This window comes from Empidonax traillii, unplaced genomic scaffold, assembly GCF_003031625.1.
Source record: "Empidonax traillii isolate 1590-97213 ecotype Southwest subspecies unplaced genomic scaffold, ASM303162v1 scaffold420:size724490, whole genome shotgun sequence".
Classification (NCBI taxonomy): Eukaryota; Metazoa; Chordata; class Aves; order Passeriformes; family Tyrannidae; genus Empidonax; species Empidonax traillii.
In genome coordinates, this window is record NW_020955613.1 from 441,363 (window position 1) to 457,427 (window position 16,065).

At 43.1% G+C, this 16,065-nt stretch overlaps 1 protein-coding gene across 3 annotated transcripts in view; it reads left to right on the forward strand.

The window, feature by feature from the left end:
* The window catches only part of LOC114062597 (contactin-6-like), a 119,762-nt gene that overhangs the window by 66,477 nt on the left and 37,220 nt on the right, over positions 1-16,065 (forward strand). For all 3 annotated transcript variants that reach the window (XM_027894213.1, XM_027894215.1, XM_027894214.1), the window contains 3 exons: positions 3,690-3,893; positions 6,158-6,260; positions 13,917-14,101. In XM_027894213.1, coding sequence (XP_027750014.1) covers positions 3,690-3,893; positions 6,158-6,260; positions 13,917-14,101 — 492 coding nt within the window. The remainder of the gene's footprint in view (positions 1-3,689; positions 3,894-6,157; positions 6,261-13,916; positions 14,102-16,065) is intronic.

Genomic DNA, 16,065 nt, shown 5'->3' on the forward strand with positions numbered 1-16,065 from the left:
GAGTGCCTTGGTCATGGCCTGAGAGTCCCTTTCTGCTCCTGTGAATCTTTAATCCAGCCTTCCTGCTGCTGACCACGTGGAAAGGGCAGTGTGCTATCGATTGCCCCATAGCTACAAGATTTGAAAAAAATAATTACCTGACTAATGTTTTTGAAGCCCATCTTGGAGAAAACACCTCAGCACATAAATGTTTATTTCTATCCTCAATTTTTTACTTGATAATAATAACTTCTATTAGTTTGTGTGAACTAAATCCTGAAACTTTTCACAGTGCTATGGTATTTATAGTGTCAATTTTTATCGGTCCAGACATCAGAGGGATTCTCTCTGGCTATAAATCAGAATTTTTTTAACCTAAAGATAAATCATACTTTCTCTCTATCTTTGGAACCAGCTCAACTTTTACTGTCAACAATTTCCTACAAAATTTATGGAAACCACCCTACAATCTGGGATCAAATTCTGAAGCACCACCAAGTAAAGACTCATCCAAAGTTACTCCAATGTGCTTTTCTCCACACTCATCTCTGGAAGGCTTCCCATCTCCAGCATCTTCTCCCACTATAGAGCTGTACCTCACACTTTTATTTTTGTAAAGCATCCCACAGTGAAAAGAGCAATAAGAAAATTGGGATAATTCATCTGTGTAAAAAAACTTGCTTCAGGCATCTTCAACATCACATGAAAAGTGGGGACTCCAGAGGGAAGGCTACAGCAAGAAAAAGAAAAATTAAATAGAGGACAAAAAGGCCCCAAAAATCTTTGCTGTTGCTACTGGGTGACTTGTGTAAGCAGGTTATGATCCCTTTGTCATCTTCCCTCTTTGCCTCTCCCACCTTCTGCTCAGCACCACCTGCCCCAGCTCTGACTCACTGATGGAAAGGGATGGGGCACTAAAAGTGATACCATGGGACTTTTTCTCTTTTCTTTTGCTCATCTGATGGATCTGCCACAATCTGAATTCTCCAGATCGACCCCAAATGGAAAAATTTTAAGTTATAGTGACTTTTACAGTGCAGCACTGGATTTTCTACTCTATCACATTGTTGATGTAGTCACTTAACTTTCTAAGAAAAGACACTCTGAAAGGGATTGCTGGTATTATGCCTTAAAAGAAGGGGGAAAAAAAGTTCCATCTCCAAAGTTTAGTTCCTTTCTCTCGAGATTTCATCCAACTCCCACTGAAGTCAATTAAAATCAGAGTTTCTACAAAGTTTGGTGGAGCTGAATTAGGCTCTAGGCAAACATGGCCTAGGGATGGGTGAGGATCAACCTGCAGTTAGGAGAGATTTTGTGTTTATCTCCCTTAGACTGGGGGGAAAAGGGATTTAAATATGAAAAGGAGGGACCTGTGCTTATTCCCAGTTAATGGGAAAATTCATCAGTAGGCCCTAAAGCAATGGTGGAGCACAGGCAGGGAGGGAGTCACAGAAACTTCAGAAAATGAAGTCAACTGGAACCCCCTGAGAACTGAAATCAGGACAGAAAAGGTCTGGTTCTCCTTTGCTGATTAATTAATTCACAGATTGACCTCCTGAAAAATGTCTGCACAGCATAAAGCTGGGTTTAATGGAGTTTTATTATAATCTGCCCTGGCACCACCAGGTCCTACAGCAGGAATCTGCTTTTTGATTACACAAGATCAGATGGTTTCAAGATCCTTCCTGGGAATCCTTTTGGTGTCGTGGCAGGTGCAGGGATGCCCTGTTAGAGAGGGGGTCAGGGCTTTCTCCAGCCCTGGGATTGGCACCAGCAGAACTTGGGCAGAGGAACATCCAAAGTGCTTTTTGCTGTAATAGCTCACTTCTTAAATTATCTCCAGTTTCTCATCAGATGCACTAATCCTGTCCTGGAAGTCTGGGCATCCAACTGGTGGGTTCATCCACTGAGGGGGGTTTTATTGCCCATTTATTGCCCATTTATTGCCCATTTATTGCCCATTTATTGCCCTTGCTGCAGGTCTGTGTGAGGAGCAAAAAAAAGGGTTCCAGCTGGCAGGAGAAGTTATCAGGGTGAAATCCGAGGAGACGGCAGATCCAAGATATTTCTTCCACAGAAATCACAACCTGTTTAATTGAACACACATTGAAGTATTTACTTTGCAAATCTCCATCATTTTCTGTAGAGTCCCCAACTTGGAGTTCAGGGACCTCCAAAGAATGAGTTGAAATCAGAGTTTTGCCCACAGCAGTCCCTTTGTCTGTTTGTCCAGACAGACTTCAGTCAGAAAACTTTGTGCCTGAGACAGCAAAATATGTCTGGAAGACGTATCAGCTCATGGCTACATCACTTATTTCCAGCTGAAAAATCCCTCTCCAGATTTTCTTCTGTAAAAAGATGCTTTAACCAGGCACCTGAAAGTACATTAAATGTGGAAACAAGGGGGGGGTTGTTGTCTTGTGTGTGAGCACATGTTCATGTTCACACACGTTGTGTTACACTGAATTAATTGTTCCATCTTCCAGGTTTACTGTAGACCACAAAAAAAACTTTAAGCTGTGATAAAACAGCGCCTGTTGCAGGATTTAGCCGAGTACAGAAAGAGTCATTGATTGCTCCCTGGAGATGCATCATTTCTAATGAGAGTCCTAAAATGTTGGAAGCTGATAACATAAAACTCCACAGAACTAGTGGAGTTTGCAGACTTATTACCATCCTGTTCCCAGGCTGGAGCTGAGGGGGGGGGGGGGAAGGAACGTAAATAATCTTTTCCGAATGGGGTTGTTGATGGGGGAAATGTGGAAAAATGAAGCTGTTGGCAGAACACTGCTGGCTTATGAATTATGCATTTAATTAAGGAAAGCTAAACTGGTAGATTTTGAAACTTTCTGATTTACTGTGGCTTATAAAAGGCAGGATTTCAGCCCTGCTCCTGCTGGAGGGATGTGGAGCAGCAGCACAGCGGGGGCTGGCAGGACACCTTGGATGTCCCCAACCCTGCAGAGAGATGAGCTCTGAACCTGCTCCTCAGCGCCCAAGCCTTGGCCAAAATATCCAAGAGCAGGGTTCTTACATGGCAAACTCACAGACATACCTGCCTTTCCAGGGTGGGATAGTCAAATAAATCAGTTTATGTGGCCTGGACTGTAAATACACATTATTGAGGTTTGCATTGTGAAACACTGTAGGAAAAAAGGTGGTAGAAAGAGTCCAGGAAGTGAGAATAGGATGAGAACTGTGGAGTAGAATTAAATATGGAAGATGAGGGGATGGGATCACATACTAAGTAGTCACCCAAATACTGGTGTGCAGCTGAGCTCTCCACTTCATGAACACCTAATGACACAGCTCCACGTTCCCAGTTTCATTTCTCCACATTCAGAGTGAGGGAAGGAGCTGTGGCACTGCCCAGCAATTTGCCCCCCTGGATTTTCAGAGGGAGGTGCTATAAGCAGACATTATTTCCCAAAGCAGCTCTCTGATGCCATTGCAGCGCTGCCACTCCTGCTCAGAAACAGGCAGAGCAGGGAAATGAGAAGTAGCAGGGGACAAAAACTCCCGTGACCTCCCGAAGTGGCTTGAAATGAGTTTAAAGCCAGAGCAGAGCTCACCTTGCCTTTGCTAATTCGTGCATGCCCGGTGGTTTGCCCTGGGAGGGGGGGGGGGCTCGTTCTGAAGGGCAGGGGGTGGCACTGGGAGCGATGTGTGACACGAGGAGCGATGTGTGACACGTGTCTGGTGCTTCCCAGGCCTGTCCTACACGTGGATCTTCAACAACCACACCTTGGACCTTCGGGGGGACGGACGCCGCTTCGTCTCCCAGGAAACGGGGAATCTCTACCTGGCCAAGGTGGAGCCCTGGGATGTGGGGAATTACACCTGTGTGGTGACCAACAGGGAGGCACAGCAGAGTGCCAGGGGACCTCCCACCCCCCTCACCCTCCGCAGCGATGGTAAGACACTGAGGGAGGGGGGGGTTGTCTGCCTAAAAACAGGCAGTGTAGCCATAAAACCTGTATTCCATAAGTTTTATTCCAGCTTGCTGGTCCCTTCAGCTTGTTTTACCTTTGGACAAACCCCCTAAAATGTGGCATCATCATTCTTTGTGAAGCTTCAGCAGAACGAGGCCAAGGGTTTTCTGTCTGTAAAAATGTACTGAGGAAGAGATGTAACACCTGCTATGAGTAGTCAAAGCTATTCAGGGGTTTTAAAACCATTCCAGAAGGTGTGATACTGTGTCAGAGGAGATGAGGAGGAGGAAGAGAAGGTGAAAATGGGGTCTTTCTGGGACTTCTGACCAAAATTTGGGAGGTGCATCAGTGGTGTGGCAAGGGCGGTGCTGTGGGAGGGATGGTTTTGGAAGGGGGTGTAACAGATGAGGGAACGTCCAAATATTGTGATTAGAATCTGAATACTGTAGTTAGAATTTGAATATTGCAATTAGAAAGCGAATATTGCACTTAGAATTTGAATATTGCAATTAGGATCTGAATATTGTAATTAGATGATAGTATAAAGTTGTACAGCCTGTGCAGCTCAGGGTGTGCAAAATATTCCTGTGCACCCTCGGCACCATAATTAAGGAGGGGCTTTTTTTGCCTTTTAATACTCAAAAACAGTCCAGAAAATTATTTCTCCCATTTCAAGGCATCAGCTGCACAAAACCATTGTTGGGAATTCATACCCCTGAGCATCCCCATGGAGGCTCCCAGGAAAGGTTGTGCATCAGGACACGATCCCACAGCATGTGCTGGACTGAAGGGAGGTTTGAACTGGCAGGACAGGGCTGATGAGATAAACACATGCAAAGGAAGCAGTGCTCAGTGTCACAGGGTACATTAATATTTCTCATCTCGTGCCCGTGTCGAGCTTTAAATCCGACAAAGCTTCCTAAATTTGTAACCTAACTACAGCTCAAATATCAAACCCAGAAAGCTGCTTCAGAATGAGTGGCTGAGGTGAGAAACTCACCTGCACAAGCGCAGATACCTCTCTGGCAACGCTTGCAGCTAAATGTTCGCAGTGAGGAACAAAGATGTGGGAAATCTTTACACAGAGTTTGTTCTGTAAGTTTGCCCACCTAAATTTCAATAGACCTGCGCTGTTTGCAAAGCAGTGGCGACAATCAGGAACAAAACTCTGTGTGGAGTTGGATTTCCAGGATAAATAAAGTTCAACCTTGCATTATGGAATAAGACTTTCACTGTGAGACTCTCCTGTTCTATAACAATCAGATCACACGAAGCAGAGTTGTAATTCCCCAGCTCAAAAGTTAATAATTTGGTACAAAATGTGATTGTAAATTCTTAAGATCTTTTCTGACTCTTCTTTCTTTTTCATTTTCATCACTCTATTCCTTTTCTCAGGCTCCTTCTATCAGCCTGTTTATCTTCTCCCATTCAATTTGATGGCCTCTGGGTTGAGTCCAAAGCTGGCAGAAACAGAGGAAATGTGCATTATTAACCAGATGCCTGTTAAATATAAGATATAAAATAATATAAATAAGAATATAAAATAAGAACTGGTTCATCTTCAGTGTGCGGTCTGGGCTAAGACACTGTGCAGGAAAAGACCTGATTTATATTCATCCCCACTGTTGCAATGAGTTCCACTGCAAGATGCACAAAAGGCATTTAAGAAGTTCAGCTCAAAGTTTAGTTTCCCAAATCAAACCCAAATCTACTGCAAAACTAAATGCCCAAAATTGATGCTGGATTATCCGGCTTTATCAGATGTTCAGCCAGATTTTCAAATGTGATAATTCCATCTAATTACAGCAGCCTTTCTCAAGTCTGCAGCTCACATTTGGGTGTTTTAAAGAAGTTTGAAGTGTTTTGCAAGCGCTTTGGACACAGAATTCTATAATTCTCTTGCGCCCAGAACTTATTTATTGTCCTGAGAAGTGACTAAGGTTAAAGGCATTGCTTGTTAACACCTCTTGGCAAGAGGTGTGAAGCCTAAATTATCTCTAAAACCCTAATTACTACATTCTTTTGTATAAAGTCACGTTCCTCAACTCCCAAATGTAGGGGATTTACAGATGTAGGGGTTGAATTCCACCCAGAAGGTTGGAATTCTGCCCCATCCTGTGTTGACCGCCACGGGTAGAACATGAGGCTCTGACGTGCTTAATGCCACCCTTTCTTTTACACTGACATTCTGTTGTACTAGGCAGGTCTGGGGCTCCACTGGAGTGAGCTGTTTTGATGTTCAACAGGTGTGATGGGGGAGTACGAACCAAAGATCGAAGTTCGATTTCCAGAGACGACGCACGCGGCGAAGGGCTCGGCTGTCAGACTGGAGTGCTTTGCCCTTGGAAAGTAAGAGTTCCCTCTTCCATTAAAGTGGGGGTTCTGGCACTCTTCCACCAGGAGAAATATTGGTTTTCTTGAATTTGCACCTTGGAATGTTTTCAGTTGGAGTGTGACTCTGTGCAACTTATTTGTTTAACCTTGGTTTGATGGTTTTTTTGATGGTTTGTGTGCAATGTGTTCGCAAAGAAACGAGAAAGGAAACTGCGCTGTGACTGCAACTCACTGGATTGCAGCTTGGAAGCAGGGGGAGGAGGTGTGGGAAGGGGAGGGAAACCAGAACAAGGATTACATTCCTTGAGAGCAGTTTTAACTCTGAGATGAGATCTGACTCCAGATTCAGTGTAACTGCACATTCACATCTGACACACAGCAAAATAGGATTTCTTTCTGTCTGTGGGACATCATAGAGTGATAAAGCTGTTTGGATTGGAAGGGACCTCAAGGATGATCTCGTTCCACCCCCTGCCATGGGCAGGGACACCTTCCACTAGCCCAGGTTGCTCCAAGCCCCGTCCAACCTGGCCTTGGACTCTTCCAGGGATGGGGCAGCCACAGCTTCTCTGGGCACCCTGTGCCAGGGCCTCCCCACCTCACAGGGAAGGATTTCTCCCTCATATCCCATCTAAATCTCACTCCTTGTCAATCTGAAGCCATTCCCCCTTGTCCTGTCCCTCCATCCCTTGTAAATAGTCTCTCTCCATCCTTCTTGTTGGCTCCTTCAGGCACAATTAGCTCACCCTGAAGCTTCTCTTCTCCAGGCTGGACAATCCCATCTCTCCCAGCCTTCCCTCCCAGCAGAGCTGCTCCAGCCCTCTAATCATCCTGGGGCCTCCTCTGGAGTGGACAAGGATTAAATGTGGGGGAGCAGGTTGTGTTTCAAGAGCAGGTGGGCTCTGCAGGATGGATCCAGCAGATCCCTCAGGCGCTTTTGTCTCCACAGTGATGCTGAGGAGCCCTGGGAGGCACTAACAGCAGCCTTTCCTTCTACAAATCCACTTTCCTCGCAGTCTTTTTCCAAGTTTACTTATCTTGTTGTCCCCATTCCCAGCAGCAAGGGCTGCTCTGTGTTCAAGGAGCGGGTGGTGAACTGAATTAGTGTAACCAGCTCACAAAAACTCATCTTTCCAGTGAACATCCCTTTTCCCTGCAAAAGCCGGAATAACCCTCAGATTGTTGACCTCTATTTAGTTTAAGTTCACTTTGACAATCCCTTTTAAGGCTGTAAGCTTTTAAAGTGTTTAGAGCTTTCCCAAAGGTTAAAAGCTTGACTTGCAGACAGCACAAATTAATCAAATATTCCTCTGGAACTTACACTGGGAAGGAGAAAAATAAAGCAAATAAAAAGTTAATAAGATTGAAATGGCCTCGCCTTTCAGATGAGATTTCTATATAAACTAATTTTACAGCTAATTTTTATTAAAGGTTCGTGCATTTTTTTGGCCCAAAACGAGTACCAGACTGGAGCGCTCCTGTTAAAGCTGATTTTCTTTTCCAAATACTGTCAAGCTACTTCTCTTTAAATACCTCCTTAATTGTGTGTTAGTCCTTGCAGGCTTTACATTTCAAGTTGTCATTTCATACTCCCATCTGTTGCATGGAAAGCGTGGAACAATGAGATACTGGCTGCAGAAAAGTGTTTAAAAAACAGAGTAAATGAGATGTTCGAAACAGTGATACCTTATTGAAGGGGTAAAGATGGGTGATGTTCAAACGATGCACAGATTTTACCATTTTAAGAACATCTTAAGGACAAAAAAGTGGACTGAAAGGACACATGGACAGTGAGATCCCTCAGGGGGCACAGTATTTTCTGTGCAGTGCTTAGAAATGGAATGGCTGAGAGGGTTAATGCAGCTTTAATGTACTTTTTGTTCTTCAAATACATGTATTTTTCTTCTCCACTGCTGCAAGCAGTGCTGCCATACCTCCCTGGAGTTCTACTGCCTGGCACACCAGTGATTCATGGGCCAAAACCCGTCACCCAAAAACTCTTGTGTGTCTGAGGGGCTGTTTGTGAGCAGAGGCTCTTTAGTGGCATCACTTCAGAACTTCTCCTCTTGGATTTTATATTTTATAATTTGGATGTCTCCTCGAGAAATGGTTGGGTTTTTTTTTTCTATTTTCCTGCTCTTTTTCTCCCTGAACAGAGCCTTGAACCACATTTACACCAACACATCAATGCGTGCAGGAGCTTTATTCCAGAGCTGGCATTTCTATATGAATAAAGCGAGAGAAACAGATTGCAGGTGAAATAACTTATTAGATAAGGCCAGATTTCTACAGGTATGCAGGTGATTAGTGGTATTGTGAAAAGCTGGAAGTTTCCTGCCTCCAGCTGTTTGCAATTGCAGTCAGAGCCATCTGAAAGCAGCAGCGTGACCACGAGCACCTTTGGATGCTGAAATTCCACTAAAACTGGCCCCTACTATTGTCTGTTTATGTTAAAATCAATTCAGCCCAGCATTTGTTGAGCTGTACCTCTGATCTGCCACAAGCACTGAGGGTTATTATCTCGCTTGGATTTCAGAACTGCTTTCCCATTATCCATAATTTTCTATATTCACACTGTTAGTCCGGTGGTTCAGACAATGCTGTGGCTGCTGCTACCTGTGTTCTATGAATAACAGAAATCTTTCACATCAAAGGCAGATTATAGACAACCTGCTGGGGTTTTGGGCTCCAAAAGTCTTAAATGAAAGTAGTTTTATGGTATTTAGAGAAATAGCACCTCTTTTCTGTATGGAACAGCAAATCATACCTATTGGACTCTGCTCAAAAGGCACTTCCACGTTTAAAATGCAGGTACAAGAGGACAGAGTTTTTCAAACTCAGTTTAAAACACTTTAAAAGTGTTTCTTTTTTTTCCTTGGGGGAACTCAAAGTCTCCTTCAACCTGGCTGGGGGGCACCCTGGAGCAGGTACATTCCAAAAAACCTCAGTTTGCATTTTACATTAAAATATCATTCCTGATTTTCACAAATCGGCCCCATAAACTCTTGTTCTGAGGAAAACAAGTATAAAAGGGTTAAATACACAATATTTATCCCTGGGATGAGGGTTTGGAGGGATGGATCCCAAATATGCTTGGGGCACTTCTTGCCTTTGAACCTTATTTTGTCGAACAGACACCACGAATATAGAAGGGAAGATTTTGCAAAGTAAATTAGTCCTCACTAGGACGGAAATATAATTGAGTGAAAAGTTCTCTAATTCGAGTGCAACTATCTGATGACCTAAACAAGCCAAAAAAATGCCCCTTGCAGTTAATTCTTTAAAACAGGTGAAACTGAAATATGAAATAGTGGCCTCACTATTTCAAATCCTGCAGCCTGTGGCAGTTTAATAGAAGAGATGAGACTTTGTGTTCTGCACCAATATTCATTATGTTGACAGTGTTTAATATTATGCCAGTATTAAAAGTCCTGCTTTGGATCAAGCTGCATTAATCATGCCATATATCCAAATTATTGTTCCCTGTGTCTTTCAGGGGGATTGAGCTCCATGGAAAGAATTATGTTCAGTTGAGTTCCTGTGCCTCGATCAGTAGATTTCTCCCAAAATAACTTTTTTTTTTTTTTTCTCCCCCTCTGTTGCACAAATAAGAACAGTTCCTGGAATGAAAATAAGCACAGTACTTTCCATGTCTGGTGCACATATTTATTAAACTCTGTCTGTGGTTTATGTTTGTCTTCATTCCCTTCCTCGAAGGTAGGGAAGTAATCTGTTCAAAATCCCTGCAGATGGGCTGTTGCCAGCTAAGGTTGTAAAAAGCATATGTGAATAACATAAAACAAGATTTCTTTCAACCCAGAATATTCATTTTTCATGGGAAGGCCCCGCTTATTCCTCTAAATGTATTCATGGCAGGGTTTTTCCAGTGGTTGTTTTTATAAGGAGATAATCACAGAGCTACGGGGGGGGTGTCCAATAACCATCTTTACTAAATTTACATAAAAAGCCCAGGCTTCACCTCTGGTGTATTCTCAAGTTGTTTATGTAGGAGGTTATAAAAGGATTCGAAAATCATATCCATGTGAAGGACTTTTGCCAACCCAGTTGGTATTCGCTGCTTTCGTCCCACACAAAACCGATGCCTGCAGGTTTGTGTTCTCAGGGCTCAGCAGATCAGCTGGGGTGGGGGGAGCAACTTGTGTGCCTCCAGGAGAATGAGCCACAACACCAGGCCTCAAAAACTTTGCTGTATCCCAGCTAAAACATTAAGATAATTCCAAACTGAGTGTTTTAACTACAGAATTCCTGATCCTTCCCTGGGCCAGCAGCGCTGCAGACACCGGGACAGCTTTCAGACCTCGGCTTTGTCTCGTTTGTCTGACAAACCATGGGCTTCGTTACTGAAACTGGAGATTTAATTTCATTTTGAAGGGCCCCCAGATGCACAGGACAAAGGATGAGGCACAGTCTCGATGCATCATCTGGCTGCAAAAAAAAAAAAAGGTGGCCCCTTCATCACCGTGGGCTCTAATGCTGCAGACAAATTAATTTCATGTTCACTCTGACAACACTTGTCACCAGCCACAAAATATTTTCCATCTCCTTTTCTCTCCGAGTTAGTAACTTATGGTTTTGCGATTCTGCTGCCTGTATGGTGGAATATAAATTAAATTAGTCCTCCTAGATGCTCTGAAGGTTTCGAATAAACTGCAGATTTATGTACAAAGACACTCTCATATTTATGCGCTGTTTTCTTATTTGCTCAGGTGAAAGCCAGACTTTGGCTACGAAGCGTAATAAATTTGGGAAGCCCATTCATTGTTTCTTTATATATTCCAAAATTTTTAGACCCAAGCCATTATTTGTTTTAACCTGGTTATTGGTGGTGACTAAAGAAAAAAAGACCCTCCAGTGGCAGGAACACCCCAAATCAACAATGGTCTGTGTTACAATGTCAGATACTAACCCTCAAAGCAGTGTGATTGTGGAGTAGAATCCTACAAAAATTCACAAGGCTGTATTTATTGAATTTTTTTTATATATATATTTACCCATACCTAAAGGTCAGTTTCACTTCTTAAAGAATCAGCTTCTTAATAGATTAGTTGTTCCAAAACCCAATATAGTCAATCTATATTTTAAATTTACATTCAGGGGTTTGTTCTGGGGTTTTTGTTGTTGTTGTTGTTGTTGTTTTGGATTTTTTTATTTTTACCTTGAAAGGTTTCCCATAGCCTGTAGTAAGAGATGTTCCAAAGAAACTGGGTTATAGAGACGTAAAGTAGCATCAGAAAAAGGTGAAACCAGCCCCAAAAAGCTGCTTTCTGCAAAATGCACTGACTGAAGACGCTGGGAAGTCTGTGATAACGAGGTATCGAGGAAGAAAAGATCTCTAGAGAAGGTCCTTCCCTTGGGTGGTGGCAGTGGCTGAGCTGGGGATGCTCCACACTCTGCTCCTTCCACCTGGAGCTCGGGCAGGTGAGGAGCTGCTGCCCTGACCAGTGACTCCCTTCTCCTGACAAACCTGAGGCCCTCAGAGCCAGACTGCCTGGCAGGAGAGCAAAGAGCTGATAGCTATTTACTGCAGTTGTGCCTCTAGACAAAGCAAAGCTGACGAAGCAGACTCTGAGGGTTTCGTGGCCCCTCCTGCTGCAGCTGAAATTTAGAGAGAACGTGTTTCAAACACCATCAGCTCCAGCCAAAAATGAGCCAAAGAGCCCAGCTTGCCTTGAAACACCCCCAAGGATGTCATTACAAGTCTGTGGTGTGGAGAAGGAAAACAGGACAGTGCCTTCAGCTCAGACCTTGCTAAACCTGACTTGACAAGTTGACAGAAGGGGCCTTTTCCCACTGAGCGCTGCCTCTGGCCTTGGTGTTAGCACAGGCTCCCTTTGTTTATGAATAGTCAGTGCTGAGAGAAAACAAATGGCTGAGAGAACAGGAGATAGTGAGATGAAGCACTTTCAGGTATTAATGCATCTAATTATTGTTTTCTTCTCCCATGTGGCTGTTAGCTTCCTTTATAAAAAAAAAACTAAATAAATAAACAAGTTAAAATCCAGAAGAGATGCCTTCAGAGTAAGTAGTTAAATGCTTCTGGCATTCTGAAATTCTCCAGGAGCTGTTCACCCACTGTTTAATATGCAGCAGGATTTGAGAAGCCAGCCATGCTCCTCTTCATGTCATCAACAGTCTGTATCAATCCAACACAAGGCTGCAAAGCTCCTCTGGCTGTTTTCCTGCCTGCAGCATGACAACCATGAGACAGACCTAGTCTGGAGCTGTGCTCCTTTTAAATAACTAAAGGTATCTTGCTTTATGAATAACTAACTTGCTTTCCAGAAATGAATAATGTTGTGCAGGCTCAGTCTGGAGCGAAGGAGGCCCAGGGGAGACCTTCCCACTGTCTGCAAGGACCTGGCAGGAGGGTGGACCCAGGCAGCCTCTTCTCCCAGGCACTGTGTGAAGGACAACGGCCTCAAGTTGCACCAGGGTTGGATATTAGGGAGAATATCACCACTGAAAGAGTGGCCAAGCACTGGCAGAGGTTGCCCAGGGCAGTGGTAGAGATGCATCCTTGGAAATGTTCAAAAAAAGCCAAGTAGACGTGGCACTTGATGACGTGGGTTGATTGGGGGGGTTGGTTGAAGGTTGGACCTGATGATCTTGGAGGTCTTTTCCAACCTGAATGGTTCCGTGATAAGGTTTGTGTAGAAGACCAATCACTGCACTTGATAAAACAAATCATTTTTTAAGTTCTTGCTAAGAAATAGTATAAAACAAGTTTGCATCTGAAATAGCTTTTGGTCTCATAGCAAAGGGCAATTAATAAAGGTGGTAATGACAACTGCTCTTGGCCAGAAAGAGCTGAAATTTAAACAACTATCCAGGTCTTGAACTGAAATGGGGAAATTTAGCCAAAGCCTCTGGAAAAAGCTGTTCAAAATTTAAGTTGTTAGAAAAAGCAACTTACTTCAGCTTGCAGAAACTGTGAAATCCAAGACTATTAATATTTTAAAGTGTTCTGGTGACATAACAGATCATGAAAGTGAGGCTTGGATGGTTTGGGATATTACCAGAAAGCCAGGAATTATTTATAGCTGCCTTCAAACTTCACTGTGTTTTGTTGTTTTATAGGATGCATTAATCCAAATATAAGCAAAAATTATAGAAAGCTACAAAAAACATGAAAAAAGAAATATTCCCTTTTGTCTCTACCTCCTTTCAGCCTCAATGTCTTGTGCTTTCCTATTCTCACTCAGATTTGTTGTTATTTTTAGATCCTTTGAATTCTTGGCCAATACTTCCTATTTTTGGGTGTGAAAATACCTCTAATGCTACAGGGAATTATTTTGCTGTGAGAACCAGTCAATAATTCGGTGCTTCTGGGGTGTTTCTTTGGCTTGTAAAGTTGTTTCCCAGTGTTTAAAAGAAGGTTTGAGCCCCGAGTAAGTTCCTAAGGGGAAAATGAAAACTGGCCAAAGAAAAGAAAAAAACATAGAATTGACTGTGCATTTCATCTCACGGTTGGAGTCATGCCCTTAAATAAGTTGGACAGGTTAGAACATCTCTGACTTATGAATTATACTTAGAAAGAGAAATCATGTCTTTTTAAAAATATTATTACTCTCACAACAGGATTTAACATTCTTTATTTCCCTCCTATAACCAATGTTTTCTGTTTTTCCCTAACGAAATACAATTATTTAGCCCTGTCCCGAGTATCAGCTGGAAGAGGTCTGATGGAAATTCCCTGGCAAAGAAAATCCAACCCAACAAAACCAAAGGAGTTCTCGAAATCCCCGATGCTCAGCAAGAAGATGAAGGTTCTTATGAGTGTATTGCAGGAAACAGTCGAGGAATAAACATTGCAAGAGGTCAATTATTTGTCTACGGTAAGCAGATTAATTTTGTTTTTATTCTTTTGAAAGAGCAGAGTGACCTTCAGTTGGGTTTTGCAGATGAGGTCTTATGAGCCCCTCACTGGAGGTATAAAATGCAGGGCAGGTTAAGCTGATTAAAAGCTGATTGGAGTGACCTTCACTGAGCGACAGCCTCAGCAAATAAAGACATTTTGCATTGAAACTCAGGTTGGAGATGTGGGCTGTGCCGTGATGGAGCTGGAAAGGTTAATAAAAGGCAGGGAGAAAGCCTTGGTACATTCCCATGGAACATTAAAGGCAGAGATTCACTCCCAGCAGCAGAATTTGTGCTGCCCCAGATGCAGATCAGGGGAGGGTTCAGGAGTTTTATTCCTGGCAGTGGAAAGTTATTTCACCTCCTACTCGAGCTCAGCTCCATCAACAGCTGAGGGTAAAGCAGGAGAAACTCATTCCATTCCTCCCTCTCCTTCCTGCTTGGAATTCTCTACTATTAGAGAATAATAGATCTGGGAAACAGTTCTCCCTTCAAAAGTTGAGAATAATTTACCTGGGGGTCTGTTCTCCCTCCCCTTTTCACTTCCCACGTGCATTAATTTCCTGTGATCACAGTCACACGTGGTGGTCAAGGTGAATTATATGTTCTTTAGTCCCATTGTTAATACCCAGGGAAAGTAACATATTTTGACAGCAACGAGAGATTTTTTTTTCCTTTACCTCATAAATCTTTCAAAGGAGAAGGAAAAAAAAATTAAACATAACAGCAGTAAGAAAAATCACAGAAAGAGAGACTGAGCCTACAATTAACATCTGCTGAGAAGACTTTGGCAAGTATTTTTCTTTTTTTTTTAAAGTAAATCTCTTTTAATGAAGAGATGCAGCGTTGCTGATGAGCCACCAGCCTCCTGCAGCCATGGCTAATATCAAGATATATATGCCAGGAATAGAACAGTCTGCTGCTTGTGTGAATATTTAATTATTTCTTGGCTTTTAAGGGGTTATTTTTGCTCTCATTGCACACTAATTTTTTCCCAGCACCCATCAAGCAGTTCCATTAAAATGAAGTTCAGTGGATTACCTGGACGTGATTGAGAACAGCACAGGCAATTACAAAATTATGATCAGTTAATTCAATCTAAAACAATGTGCTTATTAAATGTGCTTTGTACATTAATTAATAGCTGCTCATTATGAAATATATAAACAGGCCTCATGAAGCTTTTGGAAGAGATTTTTTTTGGCCAATTTAGGCGTGGGCTGGTGTATTATCTACATAATTGATTTCATTTCTCTGCTGGGGTGTTTTTCCTCCATAGGGTTCCTTTCCTGGACACTTTCTGCTGCTTTGTATGTGATGCCTCCAACCTGTGCTTTGGGCTCTGAGAGCAATTAAAATGACATGTAATTAAAATTACCTTTATAGCACCTTATAAAACCTTCCAGTACCTAAAGGAGCAAAAAGAGAACTGGAGAGGAACAAGAGGTGGAGAGACAGGACAAGGGAAAATGGCTTCAGACTGACAGAACACAAAGTTAGATGGGATATTGGGAAGGAATTCTCTCCAGGAGGGTGAGGGGGCCCTGGCACAGGTTGCCCAGAGAAGCTGTGGCTGCTCCATCCCTGGAAGTGTCCAAGGCCAGGTTGGACGGGGCTTGGAGCACCCTGGGCTGGTGGAAGGTGTCCCTGCCCATGGCAAGGGGTGGGATTGGATGATCTTTAAGGTCCCTCCCAACCCGATGTTAATTATTCTCCGTGGGTCTCATATTCCCCTTTATCTTGACAACTCTTCTAAATGTCAGCCTGCCTCGAGATAATCCCTGCTCTGCTCAGTCCTGGGCTCTCAGGTGTTTACAGAGCTGGGATGTGATTCCTTTCACGCTGCAGAGGATTGATGTCAATGTTCCCCGAGTGCCCACGAGGTGTTTTTCCACTCTGAGCAGCCCTAATTCCCCTGGGGAGAATTTGTGGTATAAATTAC